Raw genomic sequence first — 24,980 nt, forward strand, 5'->3', positions numbered from 1 at the left:
TTGACTAATACATTTTTATTATAGTAAAATATGTAACTTAAAAATTGACATTCTAACCATTTTTAAGTGTACCAGTTGGTGGCATTAATTGTATCCAAAGTGTTATGCAACCATCACCACTATTTCGAAAACTTTCCTAGCACCCCCAAAATAACTTGTACCCAATAAATAATAATTGCCCATTCCCCTCTCCAGCCCCTTTTAACCTCTCAACTATGATTTATCTCTATGAATTTGCTTACTCTAGATATCTCATACAAGTGAAATTATATGGTGTTTGTCCTTTGATGTCTGGCTTATTTCACTTACCTCAGTGTTTTCAGGTTTTATCTGTGTTGCAGTATTTATCAGCTCTTCATTCATCTTTATGGCTCATTAATATATTTTTGTTTAAAAATTAATTCACTGCTTTTTATTCACTCAGTCAACAAGGGTTTGAATGTCTATTCTATATTCCAGGAACTTTGCTAGATTAAAGAGATGAACGAGTAAAACAGGTACTTCCCACCCTCCAGGAGGTGTCAGTATGATGAAGACTATGAACAGATTAGCAATCATAGTTTAACTTCATAAGTTCTGTAAGAGCACATGAAAGGAGTACCAAACGCAGACTTGGGGATTTACATTGAAAGCCACATCTGGGACTTCAAGGGTAAATAGAAGTTCATCACATAAATGAGAAGGGTGGGGAAAACCGTAGCACATGCACAAATTTCCAGAGGGAGAACATTGATTGTACCTGAGAGTAAGATGCAAGAAGAGTAGTAAGGGATGGAGCTAGGAGTGCTGAGACACGGGAAAAGGGATATAATTTCCAAGAACACCAATGAAGAAAAAAGAGAAAATAGTCTCAGATAAATTTAATAGATTAGTACTAGAAAGACTTGTTTTTCTGTGAAGTCCAATGTCTATTGAAAAAGAGATTAGAAGCATTAAGGACTTAAAAGGTAAGGGACATGGAGGATACTTGAAATAACTTCAGTTCAAAGAGAGCTCTAGCTTTGGAAATAAAATTACTTGGTAACATCAAGGTTGCATTTGATATAGCACTTAAAACTTCCTCTGTCAGTCCTCCAGAGTCTGGTGGTTATAGAGAAGAATTGAACTATTTATGGTTGGGGTTTAGGGGTAAATGATACAGATAATGGCATGTGTTGACATGAAGGATTTGGGGTTTTAACTGTAGAAATAAAGTGAAGTTGTTAGGATAGAAGAAGCAGTTAGTGACTGGAGATATCAGTGAGGTATAATGAGAATAGTTGAAGAATTGGAAAGTTAGAAAGTAGAAGTTATTAAGAGTGGGATATTTGAATTTATGATTACAGAAATGGAATAGTAACAGACAGTAGAAAATCTAGGGTGAGACCATGATGTATATGAAACAGAATAAGCAGCTAAAATGAAGTATAGGTCTCTAGAGATGAAAAAGTCTTAGAGGCTTGTCTTTATGTGGTGCTCTGTGCAGACTTCTCAATCATCCAGGATGATCATGATGAGACTTAGGGCTTGGAGGATGACTGTGGGTCAGAATCGAAATTCCTCATAAATAAAAGAAGTCTATAAATGGGTGACATGTTAATTATCTAAATCAGGTATTATAATAATATAATTATTCCTGAAGAGCAGGCACAAACCAGGATGTCCCAAGCCAAGCAAGAATGTCTGACTACCCATCATCTACTGTGGTGCCCAGATGACTTGAACCTCAAGGAGACGGGAGTGGGGAAGCTATGACACTATTGAGCCATCTTTGCTTTGCTGGGATTCATTCCATTTGGTCTTGTTGTGTGTGCTTTTAAAATTCTTTTAATACATTGCTAACTTTCTCTATCTGGTTATTTAATTTCCTTTTTCCGCCCCCCCCCCAGAATTTTAAACTAGACAGTAAACTAGACAGTAGTTTACCTTTTTGTGTTTATCCCTAAATTTATCTAATTGCCCTCCACATATTTGTAGTTCATTAATTTTATTTTTAATTCCACTCAGCTTACCTTAGTATTGTTTAATCAGTCATTCTATTTATTTGTATTCTGCGTTTCCATTTAATATTGTAACATAAGCATTAACTGGTCTTATCTCCACCCTAGATAACTAATTAAGAAGTTATGTGGATGACTGCAATGTAATAACATGCATTTTATGATTATCTCTGTGTCAATGGGTATCCTCTGTTAGGAGTTTTGCAAAAGTGGGGAAATAATTTTTCCATCACCTCTTTTATACATTTTTATTAGATTTTTCTGCATTGCACATTAAAAAAACCCTACATTTGCAATAAGGAGAATTCCAGTTGGTTTCATTCATTTATCTGGGCTATTTTCCTAAGATTTTTTTCTTTTATTTCATCAGTTCAGTTCAGTCACTCAGTCATGTCTGACTCTTTGCTACCCCATGGACCGCAGCACACCAGGCCTCCCTGTCTGTCCATCACCAACTCCCGGAGTTTACTCAAACTCATGTCCATTGAGTTGGTGATGCCATCATCCTCTCATCCTCTGTTGTCCCCTTCTCCTCCTGCCTTCAGTCTTTCCCAGCATCAGGATCTTTTCAAATGAGTCAGTTCTTCACATCAGATGGCCAAAATATTGGTGTTTCAGCTTCCAACAAATATTCAGTACTGATTTCCTTTAGAATGGACTGGTTGAATCTCCTTGCAGTCCAAGGGACTCTCAAGAGTCTTCTCCAATATCACAGTTCAAAAGCATCAATTCTTTGGCATTCAGCTTTCTATAGAGTCCAACTCTCACATCCATGCTTGACTACTGGAAAAACCATAGCTTTTAATAGACAGACCTTTGTTAGCAAAATAATGTCTCTACCTTTTAATATACTGTCTAGGTTGGTCGTAACTTTTCATAAAGCATCTTTTAAGCTACACACTTTCTTTTTCTCATGAATTAATTTTAATGTTAACATTCTAAAGTGAAAAGTTTATTTATCTTTTCCTCTAGAAATGAAAAAATACTTGATATTTTACTATCTGTAAAACCTAGTAGTAATGGTGATGTGGATGAAGCTGTACCTCCTTTACATCTCTGTGGATTTGAATTTAAACGAACACTCTAATAATTATTTACTGTTTAATTATGTTAATTTTCTTCTTTTTGCTCCCTCCCCCTTGTCTCTACAGAGGCAGTTGGTGTGACCAGTCAACGACCAGTATTTTGTCCTTTTCATAAGAAGGAGCAGCTGAAGCTTTACTGTGAAACATGTGACAAACTGACGTGTCGGGATTGCCAGTTACTAGAACATAAAGAACATAGGTACTTGCATCTTTGGTTATATACATAGATTTATAATATAGCTTTAGGAGGACTAGATGACTGCTGGCATCATAGCAAAATGGCAGTCTGTAAATGTTTTGTTCGGCTAGTAGTATGCTGACCTATTAAAGGATTTTTCAACTTTTGATGTTATTGACTTTGGAGTCAAGTGATTCTTTGTTGTAGGGCCTATCTGGTGCATTATATGGTGTTTAATGGTATGATGTTTTACCTCTATTTACTAGATTCCAGTAGCATTCTCCCAACCGTGACAATTAAAAATGTCTCCAGACACTGCCAAATGCCCTGGTGAGGAAAATCACGCCAGTTGAAAACCACTGGCCTGCACACTTTAAAAATATAGAGAATTCGTTGCCAGCATTGTAGATGAGATTTTACTTTTAAAAAATTTGTAGGTCTTTCATTTTGGTTTTTTGTTTTGTTTTTAAAGAAAATTGAACCTGTTGTAGCCCTTGGTGCCATATATTTTCACGTCAGCGTTTGACTGGAATTGACTTTCAGTTCAGTTCAGTGCAGTCACTCAGTCGTGTCTGACTCTTTGCGACCCCATGAATCGTAGCACACCAGGCCTCCGTGTCCATCATCAACTCCCAGAGCTCACTCAGACTCACGTCCATCGAGTCCGTGATGCCATCCAGCTATCTCATCCTCTGTCGTCCCCTTCTCCTCCTGCCCCCAATCCCTCCCAGCATCAAAGTCTTTTCCAATGAGTCAACTCTTCGTGTGAGATGGCCAAAGTACTGGAGTTTCAGCTTTAGCATCATTCCTTCCAAAGAAATCCCAGGATCTCCTTCAGAATGGACTGGTTGGATCTCCTTGCAGTCCAAGGGACTCTCAAGAGTCTTCTCCAACACCACAGTTCAAAAGCATCAATACTTCGGCACTCAGCCTTCTTCACAGTCCAACTCTCACATCTATACATGACCACAGGAAAAACCATAGCCGTGACTAGACGGACCTTAGTCAGCAAAGTAATGTCTCTGCTTTTGAATATGCTATCTAGGTTGGACACGACTGAGTGACTGAACTGAACTGAACTGAAGTGAATCTAGGTTGGTGACTTTAGTCCTCTTCAAAATGGTCATACTTCTCTAATTCATCATAGTTCCTACTACAGCTAACTTTTACATCTGTCCTCCATCGGCATTTGAGCTAGCAACAACTGAATTAAACAGTAAGATTATGATACACTGATACAAATACAATTGGCTTAAAAAAGTCTAGTCTTCCAGTAGTGTCAGACTAGGTAATTTGGACCAACCATACCAGTGAGCTCAATACCAGTGTAGCTCAGGGGCTTCCCTGGTGGCTCAGCAGGTAAAGAATCCACCTGCAATGTGGGACACCTGGGTTCTATCCCTGGGTTGGGAAGATCGCCTGGAGAAGGGAAAGGCTATCCACTGCAGTATCTGGCCTGGAGAATTCCATGGACTGTATTGTCCATGGGGTCGCAAAGAGTCGGACATGACTAAGCAACTTTCACTTTCACTATATTGGTGAAGGTAACTAGAAAACATGCACAAAATATAGAAACCATGGATATTTTAGAGTTGGTAATAAAGAATTATTAATGCACTCCAGTATTCTTGCCTGGAAGTCCCATGGACAGGAGAAGCCTGGCAGGCTGTTGTTCATGGAGTCACAAAGAATCAGTCCCAACTTAGCAACTGAACAACAACAATAATTACTAGACCAGAGTTGGTTTGCAGTGGGAACAGAGAATGGTACAGGCTTTTTTCCCCTTTTGAAGCATTTGCCTAGAGGTTGAAAGGTGCTTTTAACAAGTTCTCAGAGCTGAAAGACAGGGATTGGAGTTCTGGGGTCACAAGGGTTAAAGGCTTCTCCTTGCCTTACTTTGGGATCCTGAAAGTGAACACTATTATGATAAACATCAACTAGTTAGTAAATAGTTCCTCACTGGAACTAAAACACAGAATCAGATCTTCCCAGTACCTAAAGTTGGATTAAATTGAAATCATACTGCTTGTGCCTCAAGACACCTGGCAGAATAAAATGTGAATCCTCCCTGGAAGAAGACATCACCCTAGACCTCAAATCTATTTAATAATGAGTTTTGCAAAATGGGTTCAGCACACAATTAGAAATAACCAAATATGTTAGGCAATGTGAACAATGTCTAGAACTTAACATTACAATAACTGATTAACTCAGTAAAGGGTTTAAGAGCTGATTTGACATGCCAGTAAATGAGAATTCATGAACTGGAAGAAAGTTAAGAAAACATGTAAAATGGATCAAAAAGATGTAACACAGTGTGTAATTAGGCTCCAAGAAGGAGAGAGAGAATGGGAAGGAAGCAGCATTTGAGAGCAGAGTATAATGGCTTAGCACTTTGTAATGTGCAGATATCTAGCTCATATTCAAGAAGCCTCATAACTCCTCAGCAGGATAATTAAAAAATAAAGTAATATTTTTGAAGTGTAAGAAGAAAATAACTATAAAACTAAAATTCTATACCCAGTGAACATATTCTTCAGAAATGAGAGTTAATGAGAAAGACATATTCAGACAAAATAAACTGAGAGAATATATCCTTGGTAAACACTCACAAAAGCACTTTAAGCAGAAGAAAAACAGTAGGTGATGAGTGATTGAAAGAGTAGTAGTTAAAATAAGTATGAGTAAATCAGAATAATTGTTGACTTAACAGTAATGTCTTGGTGTGTGTCAGGTGTGTGTTATATATCATACAGCAGACATGTTAGGGGAGGATATGGAGTTCATGTCCTTAGCATTGTTTAGGAAGATGGTAGTAAATATAAATTAATCTTAGATGATAAGTCAAAATATGCATTTTCTAATGTAGAAAGTAGTCACTAAAAGAGTAGTAAAAGTCAATATGATTATCAGGATAACAGAGGAAGTGGAAAAATTAATAATTAGTCTAAACTCAGACTAAAGAAAAAAGGAACAAAGAGCAAGTGGGATTTAATAATACTTTGATAGGTTGGTAGATCTCTAAATATATTTGTAGTTATAATAAACATGAATGGATAAAAGTTTCCAAATTAAAACATTCCAGGCTTAATAAGGAAGCAGAGAATCTGGAATTCTCCAGGCCAGAATACTGGAGTGGGTAGCCTTTCCCTTCTCCAAGAGATCTTCCTGACCCAGGAATCAAACTGGGGTCTCCTGAATTGCAGGCGGATTCTTTACCAGCTGAGTTACCAGGGAAGCCCAAGTAGTTAGAAATCAATTTAAATAAAGCATCGAGGAAGTTCCAATAGATATTAGAAAATATTTTTATCTGAATGATAATGAAAATATTATCCTTGAGGTATACTGCTAAAGCCATAATTAGAGGAAATTATCATTAAATGCATATATTCTATGTTAGGGATAAAAGTAAATATATTAAACGTTTATCTCAAGTTAGACAAAGCAGTAAATTAAACCCAAAGTAAGTAGCAAAAGGGATATGATAGATACGATGCAGAAATTAATGAAATAGTCATAGTGAAAAGTTGGATTAAAATAGTCCTTTAATTTAGTAATATCTATAAAGAATCCCTCCTTCTTAAGGGATAATGAAGGGAAAAGCTACCTTCTATGGATATATTTGATATTTTTTTTTAAGTTATTGCTTACATCCTTTATACCCATTATCATCCAAGTGGGCTTCCCTAGTGGCTCAGATGGCAAAGAATCTGCCTGCCTTATGGGAGACTCAGGTTCGATCCCTGGGTCAGGAAGATCCTCTGGAGAAGGAAATGGAAACCCACTCCATTATTCTTACCTGGAGAATCCCATGGACAGAGGAGCCTGGCAGGCTGCAGTCCATGGGTTGCAAAGAGTCAGACACGACTGAGCAACTAAGCGTACCCTTTATCTTAGTCTTCTATTATTTGTTTGCTTTGGGGCTTTCCCTCATTTTAGACATATTTGTGTGAAATAATTTGCTTATTATTTTTTCAGATACCAATTTATAGAAGAAGCTTTTCAGAATCAGAAAGTGATCATAGATACACTAATCACCAAACTGATGGAAAAAACAAAATATATAAAATTCACAGGAAATCAGATCCAAAACAGGTAAATTTATATTTGTGGTATTATTTAAATCATCTTTATATACAATGTATTAAGTATATTAATTTTAAGAACAGACAGTTTGCTCAACTCATGGTGAAGTACATCCAAGTGAGTTGTCAGATGGGTCTAATAACAGAGTTTGATAAGACTTGTCCAGAAACTTTGAATTTTTGGAAAGTTTGAGAGTATTCTTCTGAGCCATGAAATTTCAGAACTGTTATTAACAGCTCATTTATCAGGTAAGTATTAATAATAATTTTTAATTATTTGCTGTTTTCCAATTTCCCAAGAAATGCCAGGATATAGAAGCTATAAAATATTTAACAATTAGATAAATGCTTGCAACCTTGAGGAAGAAGAACATATCATAGAACATCAGGAGACAGGGCTTGTTAAACTGTTTCACATACCTTTTATTTAACAGGTATAATACTTCAAACAGTTTCTACATATTATCTGTTATACTTTTGTCCTCCAAGGGATCAAATCATCAGCTGTCCATGTCTTACAGTTCAGTGACTGGGGGAGCAAACCACTGACCTCTGTGGGGAAGAGGGAATTTGTCTGGTACCCCTTTTTATCCCATTTGGGACCCACACTGACATTTTACAGCATCTGTGAAACTCCATGTCTCCTTTCCTTTGTTGTTGTGCACACAGAAGTAACATGTCACTGCTTAAACAGATCAAGAAAGAGCCTGAATAAGAGAGGCCTTGCAGGAGTTTTCAGTGCTGTTCACAGGGAAAAAATATATCGCCCTCTTATAGTTCATCTTCCTTAAGATCAGTTGTCACAATCTCTTACTCTGATCATTTTGCAACATGGCTAGGATGGGGCATTTGGTACTTTTTTCCAAGAAATTCCTTGATTTACCTGGTTTTCTTACAGGAGACTTTAAGTATGATTTAACCTTTTCTCGATAACCTGGTGGTGGTGTTATTATATCTATTTATTATTATACACTGTAGTAATAAAAGTTATCAGCTCTCATTTCATTTTACCTTTCTCTTTCATGTAAAAACTGTAGTTGACCAAATACTGTTTTCTTTGCCATATTCCAATCAAGTCCTGTATTTGGCAAAATTGACATAACTGGTGGGTTTAAAATTTTTGTATTTGAATAATGGAAAATATATAATGAATATTTATGGAATGATAAGGATAGTTTTTCCCATCTAATGACAAAGAGTAGCAATTGTAAAATAACTACTTTTATATAAACTATTCACCCTTGATAAAATTTCACCCTTTTGACTTTTTTTCTTTCACTGTGTATATGGTATGAATTCTGAGCCAAAGTTTACTTAAAAAAAAAAAAAAGATATCCATTTATTCCAACACTTGTTTCAGTTGTTGAAAAGACTATCCTGTTGCTGTTAAACTCAGTTGTCACCTTTGTAAAAAATCATTTGGCCGTATATGTATGAGATTATTTTGGACTTTCCATTTCATTCCATTTTCTTTCTTGCTAATACCACACTTGCTTCATGACTAGAGCTTTTTATAGTAAATCTTAAAATCAGATAGTGTGAATTTTCCAAATTTGTTTTACTTTTTTTAAAAGTTGTTTATGCTATTTTTTAAAAATAATACATTATGATATGGAAGGATTTTATTTTTTGAATGGTAAGAATTTAAATTAGCTGCTAATTGTTAATATCTTTATAGCCTATCTGATTATAAAAAGGTTAAATTTACTGGACTGACTTCGCTATTAATTCATTTTTATTCATGTGCAAACATGGCGTGACTTGTCCCTGTTTTCATTCTGTTCTATCATGAGATTTTTGTTTATTTTTTGACGTTGTTTACTTCCTTGATCCGATAGCCAATGTTAATGTTCAGTAATTATCTTGAATTTCCAACATGGCAGGGAATAAATAGCCCAGGGAACTTATACTCAATATTTTGTAATAATGTATAAGGGAAAACAATCTGGATAATATATATATATGTATGTGTAACTGAATCCCTTTACCATACACCTGAAACTGATACAATGTTGTAAATCAACTATAATTTTTAAAAAAAAAGAATTTCCAACAGAGAATAAAATGCCTGCCCCTTTGATCTTAAGTTTTGGAAGATAACTATGGGAGAAGCAGACAGAAGAAACGAAGCCTTTTATTTACCTCATAATGTTTGATGCCTCATTTTTATCTGCTTCTGTAAGGTATTCTGGCTTGATGCTGTGTATTTTTTTTCTCATCCATCTTGATCTCCATGAAGACATTTTCTCTGGTCAAAGGAAAAAATAGATATTGTGGTTTGTAAAAACATAAAGTAGTTATTTGGCTGCTTATTTCAAGATAAATGTGTTATTAAAAGTTGCTAACTATTATTATGGTCTTTTGGTTTTTATTCAGATATAATGTGTGGGCAGCAGTTCAGATGACTAAGATAATTGTGACACATTTAAGCTTTTCTACTTCTTAGTTGCAGTGAATACAGTAGAACTCAGAGTCATGATTTTCCTTATCTTGTTTGTAAATCAGTTTTTTTGGTCCATCCTTAAAGGCTGAGAATTTTTCTAGGTGTCATCATTTTTCTGAATATTATTTCCTTAAAATGTGTTCATTCTTTTACAGTTTTATACATTTTTATTTTAAGATTGAACTGAAGTGACTATCTTTTGAAAGAATTCTATTTTTGTTCTCTCATCTTGAAGAAAGTCAATTTAAACTGAAGGACCCTTAGGAATAGGCAAGCTTTTAAGAGCTGAAAACTTTCTGGTCTAATTTAGACATTAAAAAATCAATATTGCATATTGTAAAACAAATCTGCCTTAGATTTTAGATTTTCCCTTTTTGTTTAATTTTCAGGATAATTGAAGTAAATCAGAATCAGAAGCAGGTGGAACAGGATATTAAAGTTGCCATATTTACATTGATGGTAGAAATAAATAAAAAAGGTAAAGCTTTACTGCATCAGCTCGAGGTAAGTTACTGTTAATGGGACGAAATGTGGTGATTATGTTAAGTGTTTTCTTATGTATTTGTGAATTTGGAATCACAGCCTTTTTCATATAATTGTTTTCATTTATGATTCAGTAATATTTTAGGCTCTACCTTGTAACTGACAATTTAAGACTTTAAAATACACTAGGAATGTCTTAATTCTTCTTGTTTACTTCATAGCACAAAGCATAATGCTTTGCTTGAAGGAGGAGCTTAGTAAATGTTAAAACAAGATGAACTGTTTTAGAGATTCATTGAACTGACAGCTTTGGGTCCCCAAAGCAGTGCAGCAAAGTTTTTCAGTAAGTTACCCTAAGCTATATTTAAATCTCAAATATATACATTTAACCTTAGGAGAAATTAGATAAAAGGATGTGTTTCCTCCCCTCAACAGTCTTGTGAAAGCAATACTCAGGGAACGATGCTCAAGGCACTTAGGATAGTTTTTTCTCACTGCAGGTAAGAAAAATATTACTGCCTTAATCAGCTTTTTTACACACATAAAAGGTCAAGATCCAGAGTTAATGTTTGACTCAAATAAAATGAAGCTACAACTTCTACGTGGTATCTTAATGCAATAATAATTGCATGATATTTTGGTATTCTTTTAATATATTGGTACAAAAGGAATTTAAGAGTAGAGAAGCAAATTAAGAAGAGAATAAAAGAATCCTATTAAGGGGAAGAAAGCTCATAGAAATAAGTTAGTTCAACCTCTTTATCTATAGTTGACAAAATTATAAGGTCTTTGTCAGCAAGATCTCTTCCTCTTGGAAAAGCATGATCATTCCCCTGGTTTATCAAACACAGGAAGCAGAGACCAAAATGATTTTCTCTCCTTTTGGAAACAAATACATAATGAAAAAGTTTTCTGGCTGGGAGGAATCAGACCCCATTTGTAGTAACTGTCTTTTCAAGGTTCTAGGGTGCATTTGGGGGTTGTTGGTTTGTTTAGCTAGAAGCATTTAAACTATTTTAAAAGATGTCAGAGCTCTACTTAAAATCAGATGTCACATCGATTTTCTTTCTCAGTGAATAGTGTACATATTGCCATAGCTGTTTCCAAATTTCACTGTAAATCAGGATTGCTTGTTTTTTAAAAATCCAGGAAAGAGCACAAGATGACCACATTGTCAAATCTCTGAAAGTGAACCTGGTCATCAGTATTATTTTAAATCAACTTTATATATTGACTTACAATTTTTACAACGACTTTTAAGTATTCTTGTCAGTCTTCATACCCTTTCTCCTACCCTTTCTCCTGCTTCATAGGATCCTCCTTTAAGGCAAATAAATGTAATCAGTGTTATCTAATAACTTGAAAAAAAGTCAGCCAAATAGTTATTACTATAGAAGACCAAGAAATTTGGGCTTGTGATTCTCAATTTGCAACATCTCTAAAAGTCAACAGAATTTCTATTCTTTCTAGAATGTCTCCAAAGAAACATGTTTTGCATGGTCAGAAAGAGCCTAGCAAATCATCTCTGAACTTAAGATTAGACACAACAAAGCCATCAGTCACTACAGTGACTTAATTCAGTTTGAAGTCTCAGTCGTGTCCAACTCTTTGCAACCCCATGGACTGTGTAGCCCACCAGGCTCCTCCATCCATGGCATTTTCCAGGCAAGAATACTGGAGTGGGTTGCCATTTGCCTCTCCAGGGGATTTTCCCGACCCAGGGATCGAACCCGGGTCCTCCACATTGCAGGCAAATGCTTTACCATCTGAGCTACCAGGGAAGCCTCTAATTCAGTTTAGCATGTATGTGTTTTCCAAATTTGAAACCAACTAGGGCAAAGATGTAGGTTCACTTTTTCTATTGAGAATATAATTCCATATTGGAGTATAGCAATTTTACTTAATATTTCTTAGAGCTAGTGGAAGGTCCTGTTTTCTCCTCCTTTCTTTGCCAGGTAAAGGAGACCTTGGGGATAGAGACCTTTAAAATAGCCCACATTTAGTGGGGTTTTCTTCTACTCTGGACTGACCTATGTTCTTGCTTGTGTACTTCCTTTGGAGAAATTCTGTAGTCTGCTTTTCTGTGGCTTTTCTGAGAGTGAATTCATTACATTAGTCACTGTATCTGTTGGTTCATGGCAGTTTTCAATAGACAAAAATTATATGCTTCCCCCTTTTTTTACTTACTACATATAAAGCATAAATGTTGTCTACCATGTGGCATGACTTGGCACTAAGTAGCTGCAATCAGGATAAGAGTGCCTGAAGGGGGAAATCATGTGTTTGAGTAGATCATGTGATCTGGTAGCTTTACTCGATTGCTGGGTGGTACACCTATTTTATTTTTTAGTATTGAATTTAATGGGCACTTGCTTTGTTAAAGGGCTTCCCAGGTGGCGCTAGTGGGAAAGAACCCCCCTGCCAATGCAGGAGACATAAGAGACGTGGGTTTGAGCCCTGAGTCAAGACCATCACCTGGAGGGAGGGCATAGTAGCCCAACTCCAGTATTCCTGCCTGGAGAATCCCATGACAGAGGATCCTGGTGGGCTGTAGTCCATAGGGTCACAAAGATAGCTAATCCATGGTTTTGTGCCTTTTTGGATACTGGAAGATGGATGAACAGAAACCTAAATCCCAGAATATGTGAAACCCAACCCAAGGCCTTGGGCAGCAGAGATGAGGTAGCATCGGAAGGGAGTTGGGGAGGTGACTGTGACACTGGAGACATGATTTTTACTTCAGTTAAAGTGATCTTTTGTACCTAGGGATAAGTGATAGGTTACTGTCACTTGGTTCTTAGAGGTGGTGGGTATTTTAATTTGGTAATCTGAAAATGACCATTAAAATGTGTTACATGCAGAACAAACTAATTTTGAAACTTTTTTTCAGAGTCTTGCAAAAGATCATCGAATGAAACTTATGCAGCAGCAGCAGGAAGTGGCTGGACTTTCTAAACAATTGGAACATGTCATGCATTTTTCTAAATGGGCCGTTTCCAGTGGCAGCAGCACAGCATTACTTTATAGCAAGCGACTGGTAAGATCAAGTGTGTGGTTTAATATACAGAGATACAGTGGAGTTACTAGAATGCTCAAAATTTAGAAATGTTCAGTAATCTATACTTAAATGCTTTTTACCTTTTTCTAATTATTATCAATCAAAATATTTTGGTTTTAAAAAAATCTTTAAACTCCCATGATTTAGGTGTATCTTCAGTTTATTCTGCCACTGTCACTTCTATTTTGTTCTTTTCCAGATTTTCCCTTAATGACAACTGAACTTTTACTAACAATAACAATAATGGTAAATATTTCCTGATTACCTGTAGTGTACCAGGCACTTAATTCTAAGCATTTCATGTAATATTTTATTTAAACATTTACATCATTTTTATGAGATGGGTGTACCTATCCACCCCCATTGTATGAGTGATGAAACCAAAGCACGAATTAGCATAAGACCACCCAAAATTCTAACTTGGACATGGGAGCCCAGAGGCTTTGTTCCTCTTGTCAACACTGCACTGTTTACCCCGTCAGTGATGTGTGGTGCTGGATATTTCAACCCCATTGCTACAGAAAAGTGGCTGTCATTTGCCCAGCTATTTTCAGAATAGTCTAGAACCTTGCTACAGAAAATGTGTTTACTGCATACTAATTACCTGAGGATTCTGGTTCAGTATATGTGATCTGTAGTTCTAACAAGCTCCCAGGTGATGCTAATGCTGCTGGTCTATAGACCACATCTTTAGTAGCAAGGATGTAGAAGAAATTTAGCCGTGGGAGTCACACTATGTAAGCATTCTTAAAAACTCCTGCTCTACTCATTTTAAAGATTCCACAGAGATTTATATTTTGAAATCAAATTATGACATCCAAATCTGTTTTCTGTTCACCTACTCTGTTTTGTGGAAGAAATTTTCTATGACTATATTGAAATAAGGAAATGGATTTCAGGATAAACTTGTGTAAACTAGGTTCTAATATTGAGTGACTTACTAGAAAACTGATTTTAACTATATCTAAAACTGTTCCTAACCATGAATTATATTCAACTCTTAAGATTTTTTTCTTTTATAATTATCAATGATATGTTCTCTCATTCTTGAGCCTCTTTTTCTTTTTTTACTGCTTCATTAGTCTAATGAAAAACAGCTTCTATGCAGTTCATACTTTTTCTGTTACCTATATTTTCCTATAAGTCAAACAAAACACGGCTAACGGAGAAAGTGAGAGAATTGTCCTCTTCTCTACTAGACCCATAATGAATATTTTTATTTGTACATAAGAAAACATATTTGCACAGATAGTCTCCTTATCAGTTTAATAATGTTTCCGTAATTTTATTCTATGATTTTGTTTGTGATTATAATAAAACAGTAAAGTTAGAGGATAGGATTACTTGATCTGCACAATGAGCTCTTGAAATAGAGAGGGAGACTGTTCTCTGTATTATACACGGGAGAAAATAGACACAAGGAAGCATAAGGAACCAGTATTACCAGCTTCCTGACTCACTGAATTGTGGTGGGCCTTGCTGCATCACTGGCAGCAGATACAGCTAGTAAAATAACTTACCTGTGATGAATGCAGAGCTAAAGCTTGTGATTACTTGTAAACATTTAGAAGGATTTTTATCCTAAGAAAATTTGAAAATCACTATATTATGCAACTCTGTCCTTTAGAGCTTCCATGCTTCATAAATATAGACATGTTTTCTCAGGTTATTTTTTAAATAATGGCTTTTATATACTTGAAAATTAAAAAGAAATGTCTTACTGGCCTGAAATTTCAAGCTTAACTTGAGATTCTTAGTTCTTTTTTTTTTTTTTTTTTTTTTTTTTTTTGCAATAGGAGTTATACTCAGTAAAAGACCAAATGTATTGGAATAGAAGAATCCTTTCAGAAGTCCAGTTTTAAATATATTTGAAAACATTTTCACAGTATTTCCCTAGGGTTCTTCTCTCATCTGTTAAACATTCAGTTTATCCTTACGTTATTTAGAAGAAAGGTAAGAAATACTGACAAAAGAGACCAAGAGAGTGTACTAGCAATAGGTATTTTTGTAATACTAGTGACTAAGAAACTGTTAGAATATATAAGTAGTAAAGTGGTTAGAGTATATACGTAGTAAAAGGGGATTCCACAAGCTTTTTTACTCCCTTTCCCTTGTCTGCCTATATAATTAACCTTCAAAGACCTTCTTTATGTTTCTTAAATATCTCGTTGCAGTTCCTTTTAGTCCTCAGTGCTCAGAATATATCATGTTCTTTTGCCTGGATTACTGTTACCCTTCCTTAGGATGCTGTTTCTTTTTAGAGACTACTGGGTTTAGTTTAGATTTGTCTTCCATTCCTTTTGGCAGCCTTCCATGATCAACACTGGGTTGGATTAACCTTCCCTGTGTTTACAAAGCCCTTATGCATGTATCCATCATACTGTTACTTATTTTTATCTACTGTTATTATATTTGCATATTTTTCTTTGAATTTCCTTCACTTTTTTTTTTTTCCCTTCTTTAAGATTGCACTGGGTTTCCATCGCTGTGGGCTTTCTTTAGTTGCAGTGAGCAGGGGTATTCTTTTTGCAGTGTGTGGGCTTCTCATTGCTGTGGCTTCTCTTGTGGAGCACAGGCTCCAGGCACACAGGCCTTCAGTGGTTGTGGCACACAGGCTTAGTTGCTCCACAGTATTTGGGATCTTCCTGGACCAGGGATCAAACCCATGTCCGCTGCATTGGCAGGCAGATTTTTATCTACTGGACCACCAGAGAAGTCTGACTTTTTACTTCTTTAAGGGTAGAAATTTTATGTTACCCAGTGCTTGATATATAGGAATTCAGTGAAAGATTGATAGTAAATAAATACGGTATTAGATAATATCAACTGTCAGAAGCTATAAATATAGGTAGAAAGACAATAACCTACAGCCCAGATTACTGTACCCAGCAAGGATCTCATTCAAATACGAAGGAGAAATCAAAAGCTTTACAGACAAGCAAAAGCTGAAAGAATTCAGCACCACCAAACCAGCTCTCCAACAAATTCTAAAGGATATTCTCTAGACAGGAAACATGAAAAGGGTGTATAAACCCGAACCCAAAACAATAAAGTAAATGGTAACGGGATCATACTTATCAATAATTACCTTAAACGTAAATGGGTTGAACGCCCCAACCGAAAGGCAAAGGCTGGCCGAATAGATACAAAAACAAGACCCCTCTATATGCTGCTTACAAGAGACCCACCTCAAAACAAGGGACACATACAGACTGAAAGTGAAGGGCTGGAAAAAGATATACCATGCAAATAGAGACCAAAAGAAAGCAGGAGTGGCAATACTCATATCCGATAAAATAGACTTTAAAACAAAGGCTGTGAAAAGAGACAAAGAAGGCCACTACATAATGATCAAAGGATCAATCCAAGAAGATATAACAATTATAAATATATATGCACCCAATATAGGAGCACCGCAATATGTAAGACAAATGCTAACAAGTATGAAAGGGGAAATCAACAATAACACAATAATAGTGGGAGACTTTAATACCCCACTCACACCTATGGACAGATCAACTAAACAGAAAATTAACAAAGAAACGCAAACTTTAAATGATACATTAGATCAATTAGACCTAATTGATATCTATAGGACATTTCACCCCAAAACAATGAATTTCACCTTTTTTTCAAGTGCTCATGGAACCTTCTCCAGGATAGATCATATCCTGGGCCATAAATCTAAACTTGATAAATTCAAAAAAATCGAAATCATTCCAAGCGTCTTTTCTGACCATAATGCATTAAGATTAGATCTCAATTACAGGAGAAAAACTACTAAAAATTCCAACATATGGAGGTTGAACAACACACTTCTGAATAACCAACAAATCACAGAAGAAATCAAAAAAGAAATCAAAATATGCATAGAAACGAATGAAAATGAAAACACAACAACCCAAAACCTGTGGGACACTATAAAAGCAGTGCTAAGAGGAAAGTTCATAGCAATACAGGCATACCTCAAGAAACAAGAAAAAAGTCAAATAAATAACCTAACTCTACAACTAAAGCAACTAGAAAAGGAAGAATTGGAGAACCCCAGAGTAAGTAGAAGGAAAGAAATCTTAAAAATTAGGGCAGAAATAAATGCAAAAGAAACAAAAGAGACCATAGCAAAAATCAACAAAGCCAAAAGCTGGTTCTTTGAAAGGATAAATAAAATTGACAAACCACTAGCCAGACTCATCAAGAAGCAAAGAAAGAAAAATCAAATCAATAAAATTAGAAATGAAAATGGAGAGATCACAACAGACAACACAGAAATACAAAGGATCATAAGAGACTACTATCAGCAGTTGTATGCCAATAAAATGGACAACGTGGAAGAAATGGACATATTCTTAGAAAAGTACAATTTTCCAAAACTGAACCAGGAAGAAATAGAAAATCTTAACAGACCCATCACAAGCACGTAAATTGAAACTGTAATTAGAAATCTTCCAGCAAACAAAAGCCCAGGTCCAGACAGCTTCACAGCTGAATTCTACCAAAAATTTCGAGAAGAGCTAACACCTATCCTACTCAAACTCTTCCAGAAAATTGCAGAGGAAGGTAAACTTCCAAACTCATTCTATGAGGCCACCATCACCCTAATACCAAAACCTGACAAAGATGTCACAAAAAAAGAAAACCACAGGCCAATATCACTGATGAACATAGATGCAAAAATCCTCAACAAAATTCTAGCAATCAGAATCCAACAACACATTAAAAAGATCATACACCATGACCAAGTGGGCTTTATCCCAGGGATGCAAGGATTCTTCAATATCCGCAAATCAATCAATGTAATTCACCACATTAACAAATTGAAAAATAAAAACCATATGATTATCTCAATAGATGCAGAGAAGGCCTTTGACAAAATTCAACATCCATTTATGATAAAAACTCTCCAGAAAGCAGGAATAGAAGGAACATACCTCAACATAATAAAAGCTATATATGACAAACCCATAGCAAACATTATCCTCAATGGTGAAAAATTGAAAGCATTTCCCCTAAAGTCAGGAACAAGACAAGGGTGCCGACTTTCACCACTACTATTCAATATAGTTCTGGAAGTTTTGGCCACAGCAATCAGAGCAGAAAAAGAAATAAAAGGAATCCAGATTGGAAAAGAAGAAGTAAAACTCTCACTGTTTGCAGATGACATGATCCTCTACATGGAAAACCCTAAAGACTCCACCAGAAAATTACTAGAGCTCATCAATGAATATAGTAAAGTTGCAGGATATAAAATCAACACTCAGAAATCCCTTGCATTCCTATACACTAATAATGAGAAAGTAGAAAAAGAAATTAAGGAAACAATTCCATTCACCATTGCAATGAAAAGAATAAAATACTTAGGAATATATCTACCCAAAGAAACTAAAGACCTATATATAGAAAACTATAAAACACTGATGAAAGAAATCAAAGAGGACACTAATAGATGGAGAAATATACCATGTTCATGGATCGGAAGAATCAATATAGTGAAAATGAGTATACTACCCAAAGCAATTTACAAATTCAATGCAATCCCTATCAAGCTACCAGCCATATTTTTCACAGAACTAGAACAAATAATTTCAAGATTTGTATGGAAATACAAAAAACCTCGAATTGCCAAAGCAATCTTGAGAAAGAAGAATGGAACTGGAGGAATCAACTTGCCTGACTTCAGGCTCTACTACAAAGCCACAGTCATCAAGACAGTATGGTACTGGCACAAAGACAGACATATAGATCAATGGAACAAAATAGAAAGCCCAGAGATAAATCCACACACATATGGACACCTTATCTTTGACAAAGGAGGCAAGAATATACAGTGGAGTGAAGACAATCTCTTTAACAAGTGGTGCTGGGAAAACTGGTCAACCACTTGTAAAAGAATGAAACTAGATCACTTTCTAACACCACACACAAAAATAAGCTCAAAATGGATTAAAGATCTAAATGTAAGACCAGAAACTATAAAACTCCTAGAGGAGAACATAGGCAAAACACTCTCAGACATAAATCACAGCAGGATCCTCTATGATCCACCTCCCAGAATTCTGGAAAAAAAAGCAAAAATAAACAAATGGGATCTAATTAAAATTAAAAGCTTCTGCACAACAAAGGAAAATATCAGCAAGGTGAAAAGACAGCCTTCTGAATGGGAGAAAATAATAGCAAATGAAGCAACTGACAAACAACTAATCTCAAAAATATACAAGCAACTTATGCAGCTCAATTCCAGAAAAATAAACGACCCAATCAAAAAATGGGCCAAAGAACTAAATAGACATTTCTCCAAAGAAGACATACGGATGGCTAACAAACACATGAAAAGATGCTCAACATCACTCATTATCAGAGAAATGCAAATCAAAACCACAATGAGGTACCACTTCACACCAGTCAGAATGGCTGTGATCCAAAAATCTGCAAGCAATAAATGCTGGAGACGATGTGGAGAAAAGGGAACCCTCCTACACTTTTGGTGGGAATGCAAACTAGTACAGCCACTATGGAGAACAGTGTGGAGATTCCTTAAAAAATTGCAAATAGAACTCCCTTATGACCCAGCAATCCCACTGCTGGGCATACACACCGAGGAAACCAGAATTGAAAGAGACACATGTACCCCAATGTTCATCACAGCACTGTTTATAATAGCCAGGACATGGAAACAACCTAGATGTCCATCAGCAGAGGAATGGATAAGAAAGCTGTGGTACATATACACAATGGAGTATTACTCAGCCGTTAAAAAGAATTCATTTGAATCAGTTCTGATGAGATGGATGAAACTGGAGCCGATTATACAGAGTGAAGTAAGCCAGAAAGAAAAACACCAATACAGTATACTAACACATATATATGGAATTTAGAAAGATGGCAATGACGACCCTGTATGCAAGACAGGAAAAAAGACACAGCTGTGTATAACGGACTTTTGGACTCAGAGGGAGAGGGAGAGGGTGGGATGATTTGGGAGAATGACATTCTATCTTGTATACTATCATGTAAGAATTGAATCGCCAGTCTATGTCTGATGCAGGATACAGGATGCTTGGGGCTGGTGCATGGGGATGACCCACAGAGATGTTATGGGAAGGGAGGTGGGAGGGGGGTTCATGTTTGGGAACACATGTAAAAATTAAAGATTTTAAGATTAAAAAAATAAAAAACTAAAAAAAAAAAAAGTTACTATGGTTCAAAAAAATAAATTAAAAATAAATAAATAAATAAATATAGGTAAAACTTTCTGTTATATTTTACAGGATTGGAAACTCAAATACTAAATTTCTTTGTTTATTTTAACTTCAGTAGAAAGGCAGTATACAGTATTGCCATTTCAAAAGCTTTTTACACATCTTTCATTTTTTTTTTAATTTTGTCTTTTGCTTTTTGAACAGTAGCTAAGTTTTCAGTGTGAAATCTGACTTTACTTAAGTTCAGATACATCTGAAGACATCAACAAATACATTTAATGACTCATTATTTATCTTTTACACTAGTCAAGGTTTATGACTTCTCAGAATTATCTCAAACATGCATCAAGGGTTTCAATAAGTATAATGGTTTATATTTGAGATGGGTAATATAATATGACAAGAGGTTTTATATATTTACATTGAATGTCAGTAAGATAAGGAACAGAGTTTGGCCAAATTTAGTATTACTTTTAGACCATGCCACAACTTAATTAGCGAATAGGTACTAGTTATCTGAGATAAAAATAAATTCCATGTCTTCTAGTTTCTCATCAGTAAAAGAAGGAATTTACAGCATAGTACCTCAAAGGAAAAATATAGTGTTTCCAAGTGATTTGCCTCATAGTTCTTCTGATTAAAGCTGATTACCATCTAAGGAAGTGCTTAAGTTTCTGACTTAATTTTGGGGGGGCAAGAAAGCTTTATTTTTCAAGTTCCAAACTAAAACTCATAAATTTGAAGTGCTAAGTTACTATAGTGTGCCAAAAAGGATTGTTAAAATAAGAATGATCAACTCTACTTCCTGGCATGGAGCCTTTAGCATGGTGACTATGAGGACACAGTGTAGTGAAGAGGGTTGGGGGACCACATAGAGGCAGCCCCAGCCAAAGGCATGAAGTGGTGAGTGGGGAACACAGAGGTAGTAAGCAGAATGTCATTTGGATTTTGGTTACATTAAGCAACAGAGTATCACTAAATGGACTGAGCAAGTAAGTAAATATATTGAGGGCAATGGCAGCCAAGTTTTGGTTTGTTTGGGTTTTTTTCCCTCCTAGAAAAAATATTTAGAAACATAGAAGAAAGAATAAAGCTATAAAGATCCCTAAGATAGAGGTATAATTATGAACTCAGAGTTTAATAAAGGTCTGTATAGTCAGAGCTATGGTTTTTCCAGTGGTCATGTATGGATGTGAGAGTTGGACCGTAAAGAAGACTGAGTGCCAAAGGATTGAAGCTTTTGAGCTGTGTTGTTGGAAAAGACTCTTCAGAGCTCCTTGGACTGCAAGAAGATGAAACCAGTCAATTCTAAAGGAAATCAACCTTGAATTTTCATTGGAAAGACTGAGGCTGAAGCTGAAACTCCAATACTTTGGCCACCTGATGTGAAGAGCTGACTCATTAGAAAAGACTCTGATGCTGGAAAAGACTGAAAGCAGGAGGAGAAGGGGACGACAGAGGATGAGATGGTTGGATGGCATCACTGACTGAATGGCTGTGAGTTTGAACAAGCTCTGGCAGATGATGAAGGACAGGGAAGCCCAGTGTGCTGCAGTCAATGGGGCCACAAACAGTCAGACACAACTGAGTGACTAAACAACAGAGTTTTATGCATATATACAGATCTGGAAGTAATTTTAGGTGTGTAAGTATGTATGTGTATGTATGTATGTTTGCTATGCTCAGTAGCAGTGAACCCACTGTCCTTCCAGATGTGGGTTTCTAAATATTAAACAAAATGAGGGAAAGTGCAGGTTGTACCCAGAATATCTTGAACTGATGAAATGATGAAGACTTGTCAAAAAGATTAGGATCCAGCCTAAGTGGGTCACCTTGGGCACACCCACAAATTTGAGGCTGAAACTAAATAAACAATGAGTTACAACACATTGGATTAAGTAGGGATAAATGAGCCCATGATGAGAAAAATAGGCAAATGACAAGGGAAGAATTTATGGTGAGAATATAAATAAGTAGAGAAAGAATAGTGAAATTAAAGAAGCACATTTGGTCACTGTCTTAGTGAAAGCATTGGCCACTCAGTCGTGTCCAGCTCTTTGACCCCATGGACTGTAGCCCGCCAGGCTCCTCTGCCTATGTTGGGATTTCCCAGGCAAGAATATTAGAGTGGGTTACCACTCCCTTCTCCAGGCTAGCTTCCCAACTTAGGGGTTGAACCTTAGACTCCCTCATTGCAGGCAGATTTTTTACTAGCTGAGCCACCCACTGTCTTAGAAGAAATTCAAAAGGAGTTCTCGCTGGGTACTAACATAGTGAATAGAGCATTGTGAGGAATAGGGTTTTCGTATAACCCTAAAATACCTCTCTGCAAAATATTGATCAGTTATAAACAGTGGTGAATTTACAGTAGAGAAACTGGGCAGCAGAATGACTAGGTGATGAAGATTAGTATCATCAATGGCTGGACAGTTTATATCCTGAGCTTCTCAATATGATGCCCTGAGAAGTGCACATTATCACTTGTGTGGTTTTCCTGACAAGAATACTTTACCTATACTGGAGGAAATACACTCGAACCCAGGTTGAAAGTCATCCTACTGAATGTAAAGCCTGAAATCATCAAAGACATACATGTCAGGGAAAGACTGAAGAGACATGGCAACTGAATACAACCTATATTCCTAGTGAGCATCCTGGAAAGAGTCACTGTGGGAAGAGTTGGCATTAGAATGAATTCTCTGGGTTGAATGGTCATGTTGCAACAGAGCTGCTTTCTGAATTTGTACTTTGTTGCTTATGCTAGAGGATCTTTGATTTAGAATATAGTCACTGGAGTGTTTAGGGGAGACAGAACCTATATGTCTTCAGCTTGCTATCCGAAGCTTTGTAAAAAGACTGGTAATAGTAGTGTCTGTGCACAGGAATCCCTGAGTGGGCCCTGAAATAAATGTGCTTATTAACAGTTGGGAAATCTGAGTGAAGGGTTATTTTTATTTTTCTCCAATTTTAAAATTACTTCAAAATAAATTATTCAGTTTTGAAAATGATAAAGCATAAGGACTTTATAAAGGAAAAATTGGGGTCATCATTCTTTTGATTAGCATCTTATTGAGAATGTTTTATAGTGAGAATTGCTAAGATGCAAAGAATTAAGGAAGCAAGAAAAACTTAGAGAAAAGAGCATTGTGTTGAGTGCTGTTTGCCAAACACTGTGCCATGTACTCTACATTGTCCCAGAATAAATGTTTTTTACTCAGAATTTAGTATAGCTATTTGAGATAATTTAGCAATTAAAGGAGGCAAACTTATTTATTCAACATTTATTGAAGTATTCCAAATACTAAGGGAACAGAAAACAAAGCAAAATATCTGCCCTTAAAAAGCTGCATTTTAATAAAGAGAGATAGACAATACCAAAACAAGTAAAATATATAGACCATTGCATGGTGTTGAGTGCTGTAGGGAAAACAGTAAATTAAGGGAAGAATCTGGGAGCGTTGGGGTGGGATTGTGGTTTCAGATAGGGAATTCTGCCTAAAGAGGGCGATATTTGATCTCACACCTGAAGAAGGTGACAGAGCAAGGCAGGCACATACTCGCAGAGAGTATTCAGGTAGAGAACAGGCACAGGCGGCAAGGGAGAGACTGAGATGGGAGCTACTGTGACATGGACCAGGAGGCCTAAGAGGGGCACAGTGAATGAACACACGGTAGGATGAGTAAGTACTGAGATGCAAATTTGAGTTGTATACATGATGAGACTGGATGAGATCTCTCAAAAGTACTTGGGTGTAGGAGAAGAAAGAGCAGTTGCAAGACACTCTGGTGTGGGAGAGAGGGAGGAACCAACACCGGAGACTGAGATGTGACACTGGAACTCACACCTATACTCAGTGACCTTAAAAAGTAGCAGCCGGTGAAATAAGGGGAAAACCATGAGACTGTAGTCTGCTAGAAGCCAAGTGAAGAAAATGCTTCGCTTCCATGAGGGCCAAGTGATCACCTGTGTGAAAAGCTACTGAAAGCCTGAGGGGAGAAAATTGCTGAGTGGCGTCTTTGAATCGGCGAGGATGGTAGGCCCTGTTGCCCTAGTGTAATGGCTTCCCTGGTGGCTCAGAGGGTAATGAATCTGCCTGCAATGTAGGAAACCCAGGTTTGATCCCTGGAGAAGGAAATGGAGACCCACTCCAGTTTTCTTGCCTGGAAAATCCCACGGACAGAGGAGCCTGGTGGGCTCTAGTCCATGGGGTTGCAGAGAGTTGGACACGAATGAGCAACTAACACTTGCACTTGCACGAGTGCATGGTTCGCTCTAGCTGGAAGCCTGGCTGGTCAATCCACTGTGACAGGAGGGACCACTAGTACTGGTGGGTGGTGGAAGTTTGTAGAAGGTCTCTGATCGTCCCTGTGTTTTTTTCAGGAGATGCTGGAGGTTTGGTAAGAGAGTCATTTGAAATAGTCATTTAGGAGAGTACGGATGTGAAGGACCAGAAGAATGTCATATGATAGCCT

General features: G+C 36.5%; 1 protein-coding gene across 1 annotated transcript in view; it reads left to right on the plus strand.

Moving 5' to 3' along the window:
• Nucleotides 1–24,980, plus strand: part of TRIM24 (tripartite motif containing 24) — a 116,967-nt gene that overhangs the window by 57,716 nt on the left and 34,271 nt on the right. Inside the window, exons 4-7 of the mRNA XM_052638597.1 lie at nt 3,131–3,263; nt 7,221–7,337; nt 10,160–10,274; nt 13,144–13,290. Of these exons, the coding sequence (XP_052494557.1) occupies nt 3,131–3,263; nt 7,221–7,337; nt 10,160–10,274; nt 13,144–13,290 (512 nt within the window). The remainder of the gene's footprint in view (nt 1–3,130; nt 3,264–7,220; nt 7,338–10,159; nt 10,275–13,143; nt 13,291–24,980) is intronic.

This window comes from Budorcas taxicolor, chromosome 4, assembly GCF_023091745.1.
Source record: "Budorcas taxicolor isolate Tak-1 chromosome 4, Takin1.1, whole genome shotgun sequence".
NCBI classification, from domain to species: Eukaryota; Metazoa; Chordata; class Mammalia; order Artiodactyla; family Bovidae; genus Budorcas; species Budorcas taxicolor.